This window comes from Lepisma saccharinum, chromosome 6, assembly GCF_977018435.1.
Source record: "Lepisma saccharinum chromosome 6, izLepSacc3.1, whole genome shotgun sequence".
In the NCBI taxonomy this organism is placed as follows: domain Eukaryota; kingdom Metazoa; phylum Arthropoda; class Insecta; order Zygentoma; family Lepismatidae; genus Lepisma; species Lepisma saccharinum.
In genome coordinates, this window is record NC_139234.1 from 14,700,771 (window position 1) to 14,715,133 (window position 14,363).

At 37.9% G+C, this 14,363-nt stretch overlaps 1 protein-coding gene across 1 annotated transcript in view; it reads right to left on the reverse strand.

Annotated features, from left to right (window-relative positions):
* Positions 1 to 681: 681 nt before the first annotated feature.
* Positions 682 to 14,363, reverse strand: part of Atg1 (serine/threonine-protein kinase unc-51-like protein Atg1) — a 43,943-nt gene continuing 30,261 nt past the window's right edge. The window contains exons 16-21 of the mRNA XM_083123548.1: positions 10,060 to 10,272; positions 8,295 to 8,440; positions 7,235 to 7,502; positions 5,912 to 6,060; positions 3,899 to 4,034; positions 682 to 1,313 (exon numbers count right to left, since the gene is read on the reverse strand). Of these exons, the coding sequence (XP_082979674.1) occupies positions 1,240 to 1,313; positions 3,899 to 4,034; positions 5,912 to 6,060; positions 7,235 to 7,502; positions 8,295 to 8,440; positions 10,060 to 10,272 (986 nt within the window). The 3' untranslated portion in view covers positions 682 to 1,239. The remainder of the gene's footprint in view (positions 1,314 to 3,898; positions 4,035 to 5,911; positions 6,061 to 7,234; positions 7,503 to 8,294; positions 8,441 to 10,059; positions 10,273 to 14,363) is intronic.

The following is a 14,363-nucleotide window of genomic DNA, read 5'->3' on the forward strand; positions in this document are numbered from 1 at the left end:
GGTAATAAAATTCTTGAAATTATATCATACCTCTCCATACAAATAAACATTATACATACTATAATAATAATAAATTTGAACAAGTGTTCTTGGGTTACCAACCAGGTTAAATCGGCGTTAGCATTAAACATTTCATGCACATACATTGCTCTCATCATCAGGGAACACCGGGATCCAAATTGAGCCAATCACACACTTAATCTCATACTAAATCTCGCCCTTGGGTCTTTTAATCAACATTCCCTGATGATGAGTGCAACGTAGGAACTTGAAAAGTTGGATACTAACACCCATGGACGTCTGCAGGATTTTTTCCAGGGGGGCAAACAAGGCACATTGTCCCCAAAAATAGTGCTGTTCCCTTAAAAAAAAATGCTTAATTTTGAATTTATGGTGTTCATGCAATAATTAACACACATTATTGTGGCTAAAATGAAATTATGTGTGTGAAATATAAAATTTTTGGTTGACTTTCATTTTCCGGTAGGGGGGAGGGGCATGGCCCCCCTTCTACCAGAATCCAATGCTACCACACCAATTAACCTGGCTGGAAACCCAAAATCACTGGTTCGTATTTTCTTACAGTTGCTTGTGAAGATATGTTTAACTCTGCTGCCAGTCGTTTTCGTATGAAATCTTCCTTAGTACAAGTACTTTCAACAAACACACGATTAATTTATAGCGGATGTTTATTTCTATAAATCAATAAATACATTTGTCTATTCTACATAAAATTCATTTTTTACCCTCCTTTTCTTCCAACATATTGTCTTGCTTTTCACGGCCAGGAGGAAGTCTTTGTCAAGTATGAGTTTGCGTCAAACTTATATCACAACTGTCAGGTGACAAAAAGCACTACAAAAAGGCTCTCATATATTCACATTGGTTTTATACATAATATATGCGTGTGTGGTGTATATAATACAGTTAAATACCTTGAGTACAGGTACGAAAAAATTTACACTTTGAAAATGCTCGACATGCCCTCTTGAACTAGCATAGTATAGGCATGGTGTAGATGAGTTTCCACATACAAATGATTTTTTTCTTGCTTGGCTGTTGGCCTCAGAAAAAAGTGTCTGGGTTAATATATTTACAAGCAAGCCAACAGACACATCACAACAGTGGGTAGCTCTTGAAAACTTTCTGCATCATTATGGATACTACGTAGTACTCATTGGACTCTTCGCACATTATCTGATGCCGTTTGTTCGACGGCAGACAAACCCACTTGCGCCATCAGGTTGTGTCGTATGCGTATATGTAGCCCTGCTGCTGCAGAACGTATAAGCGCTTCTCCACTGCATCTTTGTCTGTAAGGACATGAAATATAGGCATTAAAGAGTGTAGACATGAAATTCAGCTGACGCATACACATACTTTCCATTGCCATGTACTAAAAACGTATTTCAGTTCTTAGCACACAAAAACAGTTGGAAATTTAGTTCTTTCATAAATATATAATAACTTGTGTAGAACAATTTATTTTCCTATCAATTTATCTGACTCACTGCCACCATTCACAGAGGACTGTTGACTGATATTCCATCAATTCTGTTATTGCTTCACAATTTTACAGCATAAACACATAAAGTACGCAATTATTGTACAAAGAGATGTTGCATTCCTGCACAGCAGTAAATTGTATCTTCATTTCTAGTTAAGACATAGATACAACACGCAATATTTGATCATAACTGGTTGTTTAGTTTAGTGGTTCCAATTTTGCTTTGTAACTTGAGGTTTCGCAAGGTCAAATCCAGTTGTGCTAACATTTCCACATTATCAATTACTTTTTTTGTGGAGATGAAATGAAACCCAATTCACTTTTCAGAAAGAAGATTGAATCTAAACTAAAATATACAGTAATGCACATACACATATAGTCGACGCGCTAACTACGTTAAAAAGCGGCTGGCTTTGAAGTCGACAGAGCGCGCACACCAGCTCCAACAATACATTCACCACACAGTTGAGACTCCACGTGGACTAGACGAGCAAAATGACAGATGCGCCCATTGGCTCAAGGACTCCACGTGGAGTAGACGAGCAGAATGACAGCTGCACCCATTGGCTGAAGGTTGAGCGTGATTGGATGAAAACAACTCACCCGCTGTTTATCCCCACCCACGTTCGTGGCGGCATCTCGCTTCAGATCTTACACGTTAACCAAGTAAACGCGTCAACTATACATAGTAGACATCCTTACTTCAGAGATTACTCTTGATCAACTATTTAATATCTGCATACTGCAACACTATTTTATAGTTTCAAATTCCAGTGAGACATTACCAAACTTAACTAAACTCCGTGGCGCAACAGCTCTGAAGGGAAAGGGCCTGCCAGAGTGGCTTTTGATTGGGTGATGTGTGGTCAGTGCATCCGGTCCCATTGCCACTGTTCTTCTGGCTTTCATGACCGGAGTCCGCTACTTCTTGAAGTAGCTTCCCAATTATCCTCATGGCACTGGGTCAACGCCGAAATTTTTGGGGCACCCACCGGGAATCGAACCTGGGACCACTCGCACCAAAGGCAAGAGCTCTAACCACTTGGCTACGTGGGATCCCAGAGACATTACCAACCTTACTTCATTAAACCACTTGCTGCCCCTAGTAATAGTATGGGCTTGGGTAAAATGTCAATGAACAACAGCCTTCTGTGAATAGTGGCAGCAAGTCACCAAAATCGATAGGGGAAAAAAAGTTTTTGCAAGTTACGTGGAATTATTATATATTTGTTTGAAATGCAAACCTGTATCATTTTACAAGGGATAATTAGTAACATTATTTCATACAGACAGAGAAAACACTATCCGAAATGGAGTCATTATCAACAGATAATGGTTTGGTTTATTGGTAATATATTATTGTAGAAAGTATTATAATAAGTCAAGTACAAGTCAAAGTCCTTGCATGCTATTTTTCTTCTCTCGTCGCTTAACAGTGTAGTCATCCACGTGATAAGCCTTCCTCAGAAGCTACTCAAAATTACAGATTAAGGTTAAAATCAAGGTTAAAAGAAGTGGTGGAAAGTAAAAACAAGTTACAATTTTTAATGTACAGTAACACATGGAACATCCAGACCAGTAGCAGCATGTGAACGACTCTCAGACTGGGATTAGTTTAAAAAAATTAACCTGTGTTTTACCTTCCAGCAATTTTAGCCTTAATGTTTTAAATCTGCAATTCTGCGGAAGGTTATCGTATGGATGACAGAATTGTTGAGCTAACGTGGTATATAAAATGACATTTTAGTTTTAAAAATGTGAATATAATCCAAAATTTGATTTAAAAACTGCACTTACTACACAAAATAAACATACCCCTTCTAATAGCACATTTATGTCGTTGCCAGAATATTAAGTTTATTCCTGTATAAAGGGGTCCATTTTTGCTTCTCAAATATTTACAGCAGAATTAATCAAGTTTCCGTGCACTGCATAACTCACAGGATAATTCTGACTTCGGAAAGTGTCACGTCGGTAAATATACTCTAAATTTTGTGTTTAATAAGAGTCTACTTTGCATGTTGCAGTTTATTTCGCATTATTTCGTGACAAAACAGGTAGTTAATTGCACCCCACACATTTCAAAAACATGAAAAATTAACATTACAATGTGTTATTTTACATTTCGTGTTTTCGCCAAAAACTAAATATGCATGCCTCTAATGATTATACACACAACAGTAACAAAAAAATTGCACTCAATCGCAGGATATTTATATGCACAGCATCAATGAAATGACTGGTAATTTTACCAATAAACTGATGTACCAAGATACTGATATTGGTCAGTACCGATAGAGTGCCTATTAATCTGTCCCATAGCTACTAGACCAAGTGACCTCTATAAAGAAACAATGAAAGGATATATGTTCCGTAGGCTGTTGTACTCACACTTTAAAAGTAAAGCTTTATCCTGATCATGATGGACCTGCTGCGACAGGCTGTGCAGCAGAATCTGCGCTGTCTGATACCTCTGGAAGCACTCCTGGGGGTTCCCGAACAACTCATCCAAAGCAGCTGACTGGCACTGGAAAAAGGGCAAGTGCGTCCATAAGTATTTTGTCCAACTTTTACAAGAGAAATACATTCATGTCCACATAACAAGAACAATAAAAAAAAAATATCTTGGAAAGTCATAAAGCTGAGCTTCCAAATTTACTGAAAAATATTAACCTGGAGGAAACCTCACCCATGCAGCAGGAATTGACGTAAACCAATCCAAGTTTTTTTTCCAACATGTAACAGCACATGGATGGATATCAAAGTCAATGTAACAGAGCAGGGTGAGAGTGTTGTAAATGCAAAGAGGGTGAAACACCACCCAAAGGATCGGTTCTCCTACAGTAACACTAAGAGCTACATCGACCCTCCAAAGACCACAACTTCTGGTTTGCCAATTGGATAGGTGGACTGTTGCAACAACAAAAAGAGAAGGTGAACTTGGACAGCTAGCAGCCTCAAAAAAATCTAGCTAAGTAGCCTGGTTCTATTTGGAGTCTCATCCTTTCTTGTTATATAGTGGAAGTAGAGGGTGGCGCAGAGCCAACTGACACATTTCAAATGTTCGTAGATAATATATGGAAACAGGGAAAAGTAAGGAAACCGTCCATAAATACGTCCAAGTATGCCATTTATTACTTACAGATAAAACGCTTATTTTTTTTAAAACTACATCTGTAGATGGCCTCCATTTACATCAATGCATTGCAAGTGTGTGTGGAAGTTGCTGTACACGTGCTTCCGTAGGTACTCGTCAATAGCTGCAACTTTGTCAACAATGACTTGTTTTGGTTTTTAATAGTCAAATTTCTTCACCCAAGCCAATATGATATTCCGAGACAATGTGTGTCCATATCGACTTTCGCCTCCCTGATGGTGCAGTGGTTATGTCGTTGCCTTGTAATCAAGGGGTCCCGGGTTCAATACCTGGTGGAGGCACATAGTGTTTCAAATCCCACTTTAAACTGTAGGTCCAGTCCCGATTAGCCGTTCTGTGCATGAAGTGGACTTAAAAACAACAAATCAATCAATCATATCGACTAACATTGAAATGTCATCTACAGACAGGCTGCACTCCTGTCAGAGACCTCGTTTCGTAATAACTACGAACACAGGTAACACATTGTTGCATTTTCCAATGCTACATTGATACTGACTGTATGAAATGGCATCATGTCCTCTATGGTTTCCCTTCCCGCAAACCACGATAAGCTATCGTGCAGGTGCAGTATTTAAATTTTAAACGTGTCAGTCAGCTCGGTGCCACCCTGTATAAGCATGAACTTGCATCATTAACAAAAATGTACATTCACTTTAGTAACTTCATGCTTCCGTTCATGGTACGGTGCAGTACACAGGATGACATTGTTATATGGAAAAAAGTTCCAGGCTTCTCTGTTGCTCTTCTTGTTCTTGTGGTTTTTTAAAGTGTATTAACATAAGCATGGCATCTTGGACAGAGGTGCTACAGGTGAACACCTGAGCAACACCAAGAAGGAAACACCAAAATCTGACCTTGCAAAAGATGCCACCATAGTGCTCCACCCAACAGACTCCCTTGCCAAGAAACCCACCCTATCCTCCAGAAGAAACTGGCACTATACTTGGACACCAGACGAGGGTACCCTACCCTCCACCCCTGGCACCCAGTACCCCAAAAGACCTCAGACAGCATCAGGAAATGCAAACCTACTGTTAAGCTTCCAACACAATAGGCACAAACCTCACCGCACCGGCAACACAGCACAGTAGAAAACACAGCTCATCAACACCCTGCAACTTGAGAAACAACACTGGGCACAGCAATCTCCTTCTATCTCCTTAAAAAAACCAAGAAAATTCACCCCAGTCTTTCATAATATGTATGAACTCCCATTATCTTAGCGATCAATATACATTACTTACCATTTCAATTGCATAGTTGTAGAGGATCTTGTCTGCTGTGATGTTAGTGGTTCCAGGATCGACTCCTGCCTTCTGAAGCAGCCCTGGGGAATTCAACTGCTTGCACGTTGTTAGGCAGTAGTGGAATTTTTCATTCAAGACGCTTACAACTGCAACAATAAAATTGAAAGGTTTGAGTAAAGAAATACATTGCATCCAATACCCAAAAATAAATTTATAAATTTAATCATGCAAAGAAATCAGTTTTTATGCTATGCATTCAAATATAGAAGACCACATCAAAAAATGTTCCCCTAAAAAATATACTTGAAATTAGGAAACCTCACTAGCACGGTTTCAAATTTTTAAGTAAACCACTTTCCCCAGGGCACCCAGTTCGAGAGCCACAGTGTTTCAAAATGCCACATGGTTGCCCTACAGGTTTCAATTTAATGACAGATGGTAATTTTAAAATGTTCTACATTTTAAAATGAATAGCCTGTAACAATGGTAGTGACTGACTGAAACCACGGAACAGTTTCTGGGCAGCAACTAGAAATCAAAAATGTTCCCTGCAAAAGATGTTTAAAATCAAGAGCTTATTCCTTTTTTCCAGTCAAAATTTTCAACGTACTCTCTTACTGGAGTAACATGTATGTTAAAAATTAGGGATGGGTCGATATAAAATTTCGATGAATGTGTGATTCCAGGTGACTGCAATGCGAAATAAGTTGTATATTTTAGACATTTATTTTTTAAAAAGTAGGGCAGAAAGATTATCCATAAAAATTATAACAAACTTGCACAATTTTGCACTCATTTATAAGATATTTACAGATATATCAGATTGATAAAATAATCAGTAATTTTACCGATACACTGATATGCCTATATCGGCCAATACCGATAGACTATCGATTAATCTGTCCCATCCCTATTCAAAATACAATTATCCCTCGACTTGTCTAATGCATTTTGACATTGACAGATTTTGCAATCCTTCCACTCATCTGCCTATTCATCCATTCCATTTAAAAACAACAAAATCTGTCTGTCAAATACTTCATCAAAGATGTTTGAAGCTCTGACATTTCAGTCAGATCCCACATTTGGTCCTGGGTTCAATCCCCAGTGTAAGCTGCAAAATTTTTATGTTGATCCAGCACCATGAGGATGATTGGGAACCTGCTTAAAAGGCAGGAAGAAGTAATATATTCTGGTCTAAAATGCCAGATAATAGAGGCAATGGGACTCAACTGGCCTATAAAAAGTAACTTGACAGGCCATGGTATTTTGCATCATGGAGTTCAGTTCAGTTTCAGTTATTCTAGAATATTCACTCACCATTTTTCACTGTGGAAGATGGTTGCAGCTGCCCGCTGCGCAGCTCCTGGGTGGCCAAATTCAGCCCGGATGACAGCAGCTGAAGGGCCCTCACAAGCAGCACCAACTGCTCGGCTCTCCGGCAGCCCTCGGCCGGCTGGGCATCCACTCGGTTCACACTCTCCGTCAGAGCAGACAGCGGAGTCCCTCGTGACTTTGCAAGTTCCACCACGCAGTCCACGAGAGCCAGGACAAAGTTGAGTTTGGCGAGTGTCTCATTGTGCTCACGCTGGAATCAAGCAGAAGCATTCATTATGAGCTTCAACAGTACAAATATTACTGTTATTTTAACTGAATCAGAAATATTATAACTTACTGAATGGATGAAAATCAGTGAATAACGAATATTCCTGGTAACAAATTGTGAAAAATAAACATGTGTTAAAATCTTAACCAAGATTAAGTTCAAATTTACTGAATTATTACAATAATTTTAATAAAAGTTGAAAAGTTTAAAATCATTAATTACATTTGGGTACATGAAAATATATTTCACACTTCATTTAGCTTGACTTTAATATGTAAGCATGTATTTGAAAAATTTCAGGTCCGAATGTTGTTAAAGTTTACATCAGAATTCAAAGCTGGATAATTCTTCAGGAATGGGAAAAGAAAGTGTTGTGGAAAGGTTAAAACATGATTAAAATAGTTAAAAAGGGTTAAAAGTACAAAAACATGTCCTGTTGGAACTGCTGAATACGTTTTTATATTTTTAATCTTCTTAAAACTATTTCAGCACATTCTTTTACCATCCCTGAAGGTTATTTCAAAAATTTGGAAGACGAAACAAGACATGTTGCAATTTTATTAATATCTCTTTTATAAAATGTTGACGACACATGGGTGTAAGGTACTACATTTTCTTGGTAAAAGTGTTCCCCTGTGCTTAGCACCACGCCATGAAGGCGTATAGGGGATGTGGGGGTAACGCCCCACACTTTCTTTTCTTGGTACTGTAAAAAAAAAATCACATCAGCTAATCCTTAACAAGTATAGTTTAATCTTCATGAAGTACACTTACCTCTAACAGGGTTTCTTCTGGTAATTCTGGAGCAACGAACATAATCGGGCCTTCCATTCCTGGCGGAGAGGTTCCAAATGGGAGAGATTCATTGACAGTGTCCGTAAAGAACCCCAAACTGGGTCGCCTCTGAACTGCTGCAGCTTCTGTGAATGAAATTAACACGTAAATGTCTCTTCAATCATTAACAAACTTTTCTACACATAACAATCATTAACAACAATTAAAAATGCTTACATACAAACAGTGCTGGGGAGGTTATGCTTTTCGACTCTTTCAAACGGTCTCCGAGTGGGATTCTCAAAAGTTGGCACTGTGTTTCTTGAGCAATATCAATATTCGCCATGATTATAAAAGGTAAAAGCTATCCCCTGTGCATTGTAATATGCCATGGATCACAGTAAAAGTTTTTGCTCTTTCAAAAACACTTAAATCTTACTTAAATGTACAGTTTTTACAAACTTCCCAGTTTCCCTCCATTTACATTCTGATAAACCGCTTTTGTGCTACACGGTAGTTTTGTGTCCACACAAGTTCTTCATGCACTTAAAAAACGTTGAGCACATAAAAAATATTCAGCACATTTCTTATACATCGGAAAACTTAAAAACACAGCTTTCAGACATCCAATGTTTCTTCATTTATACAATCGTGAGGGAAGCATTTCTCCCTATGACCTCTTTTGCAGTGTAGATTCAACTGTGTCAATGTGAAGTCAAGCGTCAAATCCCTCATTATGTCACTAGAGGTCTCTAATATTTGTACCTTACGTGACATCAAGGTGTCTACGTCACTATCACTGGGGGTGCAATGCTATTTCACCAGAAAGTAAAGGCATAATTGTGGTGACATTTTTGTAAAAGAGGATATGCAGAAAGCATTGCCACAGGAGGTATTAGGACCCTACACATTCAAGATCTCTGCCAAGTGTCACATCACGAATTCACATTCACGAATCACCCCTAAAGCAGCCCAAATGCTAATGTGTAAATACAAGACTTAAATCTGCTGCGTGTTTACACAAGTACGTTACGCCAAGTTGCCAAGACATACACTGCAACATACATTTTCATCCATACACACTTCCTTCGGAGCCGAATTCTTCCAAGCACAAGCTCAGGTAGTCCCACACTACCTGCTCTCTACAAAGGGGGTTCCCAGAGACCAGCCTTTCAGCGGTGGTAACTCAGAGATTATCATTATCCACAATAACTCAGTCTTGGCCGAGGGAAGAGCAGGGCAATTATCTCCGCTGGTTTTTTCCAGTCCCAACCTGCCCTTTCATCCCCAGCCACCTTTACGCACGCGTATAAGCAGAAAAGTTAAGACCTTCCTAAACTTTTCGCCGTAGGAAAATTACGAGGGTGAGTATGAAAATTAGAGTGTGTAACATCTGTAGCTCCCAAATACTGTTGGATTTCTAAGTCGTGTGCAAAGTTAATGACTTCCAACGTGTTTTTATGCAGGCGTAACGGCAGCTTAAGTACCCACTGATTAGAGAATAGGTGAGCTTTATGAATTGTCTGAAAAATCCTGTTAAAAACATGACATTCAAAATCACAGCAGAAATCAATGCATATTTTTTTTCCCTGCCCTGTCAATGAGAAAACTAAGGATGTTAAAAGACTAACACAGAAGAGCAATGACTGTGATATAAAATTCATAATTCACAGAGCAAGTTAAAATGGCAAACTTGACACAGTCTTGTCATCTACGAGAACTTTTTGACCAACCGTCATACTCAATAACATCCTTTCTAAATTACCTGTAATTTCCGGTAAAGTCACAGCTCTGGTTCCAAACGGCATTAATGGAGGTTGGCAAAGATCTGTGATGTTGCCGCAGCGGTCACTGTTAACATTGGTGGCGTTGTCCACATCCATTCCAGTTGTCAACCGCGTGGGAGAGCCCAGGATCGGAGGAAGAATATTGGTCCCACCTGCGAACAGAGGGCCACCCAAGTGAGGAGATGTCGTGCCTGAGAAAAAGGAGAAGCCACAGGTTAAATATAAATAAAGTAAATTACAAATAATCATATGAAAAACCTGAATATACACTAATACCATGGAGCATAAGGATCATATTTTTTGTTTCTTCAATTAAGCTCGTTGAGCAGTTTTTAAAAATTCCTCCTTTTTCAAATGTTGACTAGATGTTTGTGAAAGCATAAGAAAACCATGCACGCTATAGAAGGAATTCTAAACAATGTAATTATTCCGAATTTGGAATATCATAGGACTTTCTTTGAAAGGAGATGAATTTTCAAAAACAGCTTTGCAGCGACTGGCCAAGGTCCAGGTCGGCCATAATATACAATAAATTCTACCAATAAACCAAGTGGTAAAGAATGATGTGGTTGATGAATGTGTTCCACACCAAATATTTACACAATTCTTTTAAAATAGAAGTCTTTAGAATGTTGATATGCATTTTCTGTGGTTTTCCAAATTGAGATACATTCTGCATAGGAAGTCCACACTAATATGGCAGAAAAAGGAAAGCAAGATGAATCTTTTCTTGCTGGGTGCACTGATAGTTAAAATCTGTGTTTAACTAACAAAGACTCGTTTCCTTTTGTGACAACAATTCGGCACTTTTCAGTGCTGTCATCATGTCTACAGACAACAATTTATGGTAAATAAAAATGAACAAAAGGAGTTTAAAAAAATGCTATGGTGGAAAAAAGTAATTTCTGGACATTATTCTGCATAACAAATACCAACAACATGCAAAATGGCTATGAATTGGTAAGCTACTTTTGTCAGCCTCTGTGGTAGAGTAATTAGCACAGCATCAGGGGCCCTGGGCATAGGTGTTCTTTGTGTGTCCCCTTGTCACAAATTGGATAAGCTGCAATTTATTGGACGAGCTCCAAAATGGATAATTTTTGCTTTTTCTTTGAGAGTGTGGGAAAGGAGTGGGAGAATGGGAGGCGCCCATTCACGAAGAGCTTGCAGCTTTTCCAAGTTTGATGTAACTGTCAAGTGTGATCGAGATTAAGAAGCGACAGGGGAGGACATGCCCCTAACATTTGTATCTTCAATCACAAGCCTGTAATGTAAGCATGCAGTCTAAATCGTCACATGTTGCTTGTTTTTTATCTAATTTAGTAATATTTCTCAAGAAAAATTCCACTTTGGGGAAAAACAGGCATTTTGTGTTATTTCAATAAAATTCGTGAACAATTCATCACTGAGATTGTCACCGGGTCCAAACGTAAAAATTATTTATTGTTTAACACCACTGGCAATTTTGTGAATCATGAAAATTAAATTACACTGATTACGCCTAATTCTAATATTTAATTTTCAACTATATGCTGGCCTCCCTGATGGTGCAGTGGTAGCATAATGGCCTTGTAATTAAGGAGCCCCAGGTTCAATACCCGGTGGAGGCACATAGTGGTTCGGATCCCACTTTAAAACTGTACGTCTAGTTCCGATTAGCCTTGCTGTGCATAAAGTGGACTTACAACACCAAATCAAGCAACCAATCAACTATATGCATTCCACAAGTTAATAATAATTCTTAGTAAGAACAGTATGATCTGTAAAATACTGTTGGAAACTATTACACTGACTATACTTTTTTTAATTCTGAATTTAAAATAATGCAAAATGGTTGCAAATATCCCTTTATACATGCAGTATCCAGATTGTGAAACATCTATGATGTTATTATATCTTTGAATATAGATGTTCAATTGTTTTGTTAATTTGTTTTTCAAGCATGGAGTTAGCAATGTTGTATATTCTTAGTTATGGATTAAATTATTGTTTTGTATAAAATCGAACCCACCTGATTTATTATACCATATTACCGTGGTTGGTAAAACAACAATTTGGTGACGAGGATGGGATTCAAGGACAGATTCTGGAACCTTTCAATGTGGAGAAATGTAACATTGATTCGTATTTGGAGCGGTTTGAACAGATTTGTGTTGCTAATGGTATTCCAAAGAAAAAGCAAATTAGTAATTTTATTGCATTCCGTGGAGGAAATTTATATGATATTTTAAGGGATTTAGTTACTCCAGATTCTGTTGCTAGTAAAACATACGAAGTAATAAAAGATGTATTTTTGAATCATTTTCAACCGAAGTATAATGTTGTTGCAGAAAGATACAGTTTTCATCTTCTGAAGCAAGAGTTAGGTCAACCTGTGTCTGAATATATAGTTTCTCTTAAACATGCAGCTACTAAGTGTAACTTTGGAGCATTCTTAAATGATATGCTAAGAGATCAACTGGTGTTTGGAGTTAGCAGTGAAGTTACAAGAAAGAAATTGTTATCAGAAGGCGACGTTTCCTTTCTTAAAGCTTGCAACATTGCCGTGAATATGGAAATGGTTGAGAAAGATGTACGGCTATTCCATCAAAAAGAAGGTTTTGCTACTGATTATAATGTACATAAGCTTCATGAAAGCAAGACTAAACCTTTCCAAGCTTTCTCCAATAAGAAAACTAACTTTAATAATCAGTTTGAGAAGAGCAGAGTTAATGAGAAACCTGGAACTTCAAGACAATGGATTTGTTATAAGTAGAGCCCGGAAGTTTGGCAAAATGCCTCTTTTTATCTACTGCATATATTGATAAACTTTTTCCGGATATACATTTCTTATGTTGTTTCGAATGTTTTGGAAGCCTTTTCATTTCGCCTATTTCGGACCCCACTGCCTATTTTTAATTATAATGCCTTTCTTTGCCTTTTTCAATGAAATTTGACATTTTTTTTAAAAAAAAATGTGCATATAAATTATTTTTCTCCCAAAAAACGTTGTTGGAATTTATTTTTCTTCCGTTTATTATGTGAATAATTTTCGCCTTATTTAAGTAATATTGAACTCACGCATGTTTCAACATTGCTGAAGGAGAAAAGTGTGAGAAAAAAGTATTTCATGCTGAGTCAGGATATTGCCTTTCGGTTAACATTTCTTGTGCATGATTGACTGCTGAAGTGGACAGGTTGATTTCGAACACAAAGAAAATATTTCTGAAATCTCCCTCTCGAACCCGAAAATTTCAGGAAGTTGCGATTGAGCTTAGTTTACCTCAGCAACCAGTCTTGACGATATAGGGAACCTGGATATCAGCAGCTATATATTATGCTAACAACCTTCAAAAAATCAGTGAGGTGATCGATGCTCTTCCAGAAAATGAAGCGGCTTCAATTCGTGAAGTGAAAAAAACTCCTGTGCTATTCAAATTTACTTTTACACAATATGGTGCATTGCCAGAGACAATTACAATTATAGCATCCATGAAAATCTTCGAGGAATCTATGCAGCAGATGATGGAAGTGCCAGGAGAAAAGGGGTCAGCTGTTGTGGAAAAGTGCTAAGGGGTAGTGAGGACTTGAAACAATTGAAAACAATTTGTGATATTCTAAAAGGTGAAAACACTGAAAAATGTGCATATAAATTATTTTTCTCCCAAAAAACGTTGTTGGAATTTATTTTTCTTCCATTTATTATGTGAATAATTTTCGCCTTATTTAAGTAATATTGAACTCACGCATGTTTCAACATTGCTGAAGGAGAAAAGTGTGAGAAAAAAGTATTTCATGCTGAGTCAGGATATTGCCTTTCGGTTAACATTTCTTGTGCATGATTGACTGCTGAAGTGGACAGGTTGATTTCGAACACAAAGAAAATATTTCTGAAATCTCCCTCTCGAACCCGAAAATTTCAGGAAGTTGCGATTGAGCTTAGTTTACCTCAGCAACCAGTCTTGACGATATAGGGAACCTGGATATCAGCAGCTATATATTATGCTAACAACCTTCAAAAAATCAGTGAGGTGATCGATGCTCTTCCAGAAAATGAAGCGGCTTCAATTCGTGAAGTGAAAAAAACTCCTGTGCTATTCAAATTTACTTTTACACAATATGGTGCATTGCCAGAGACAATTACAATTATAGCATCCATGAAAATCTTCGAGGAATCTATGCAGCAGATGATGGAAGTGCCAGGAGAAAAGGGGTCAGCTGTTGCGGAAAAGTGCTAAGGGGTAGTGAGGACTTGAAACAATTGAAAACAATTTGTGATATTCTAAAAGGTGAAAACACTGAA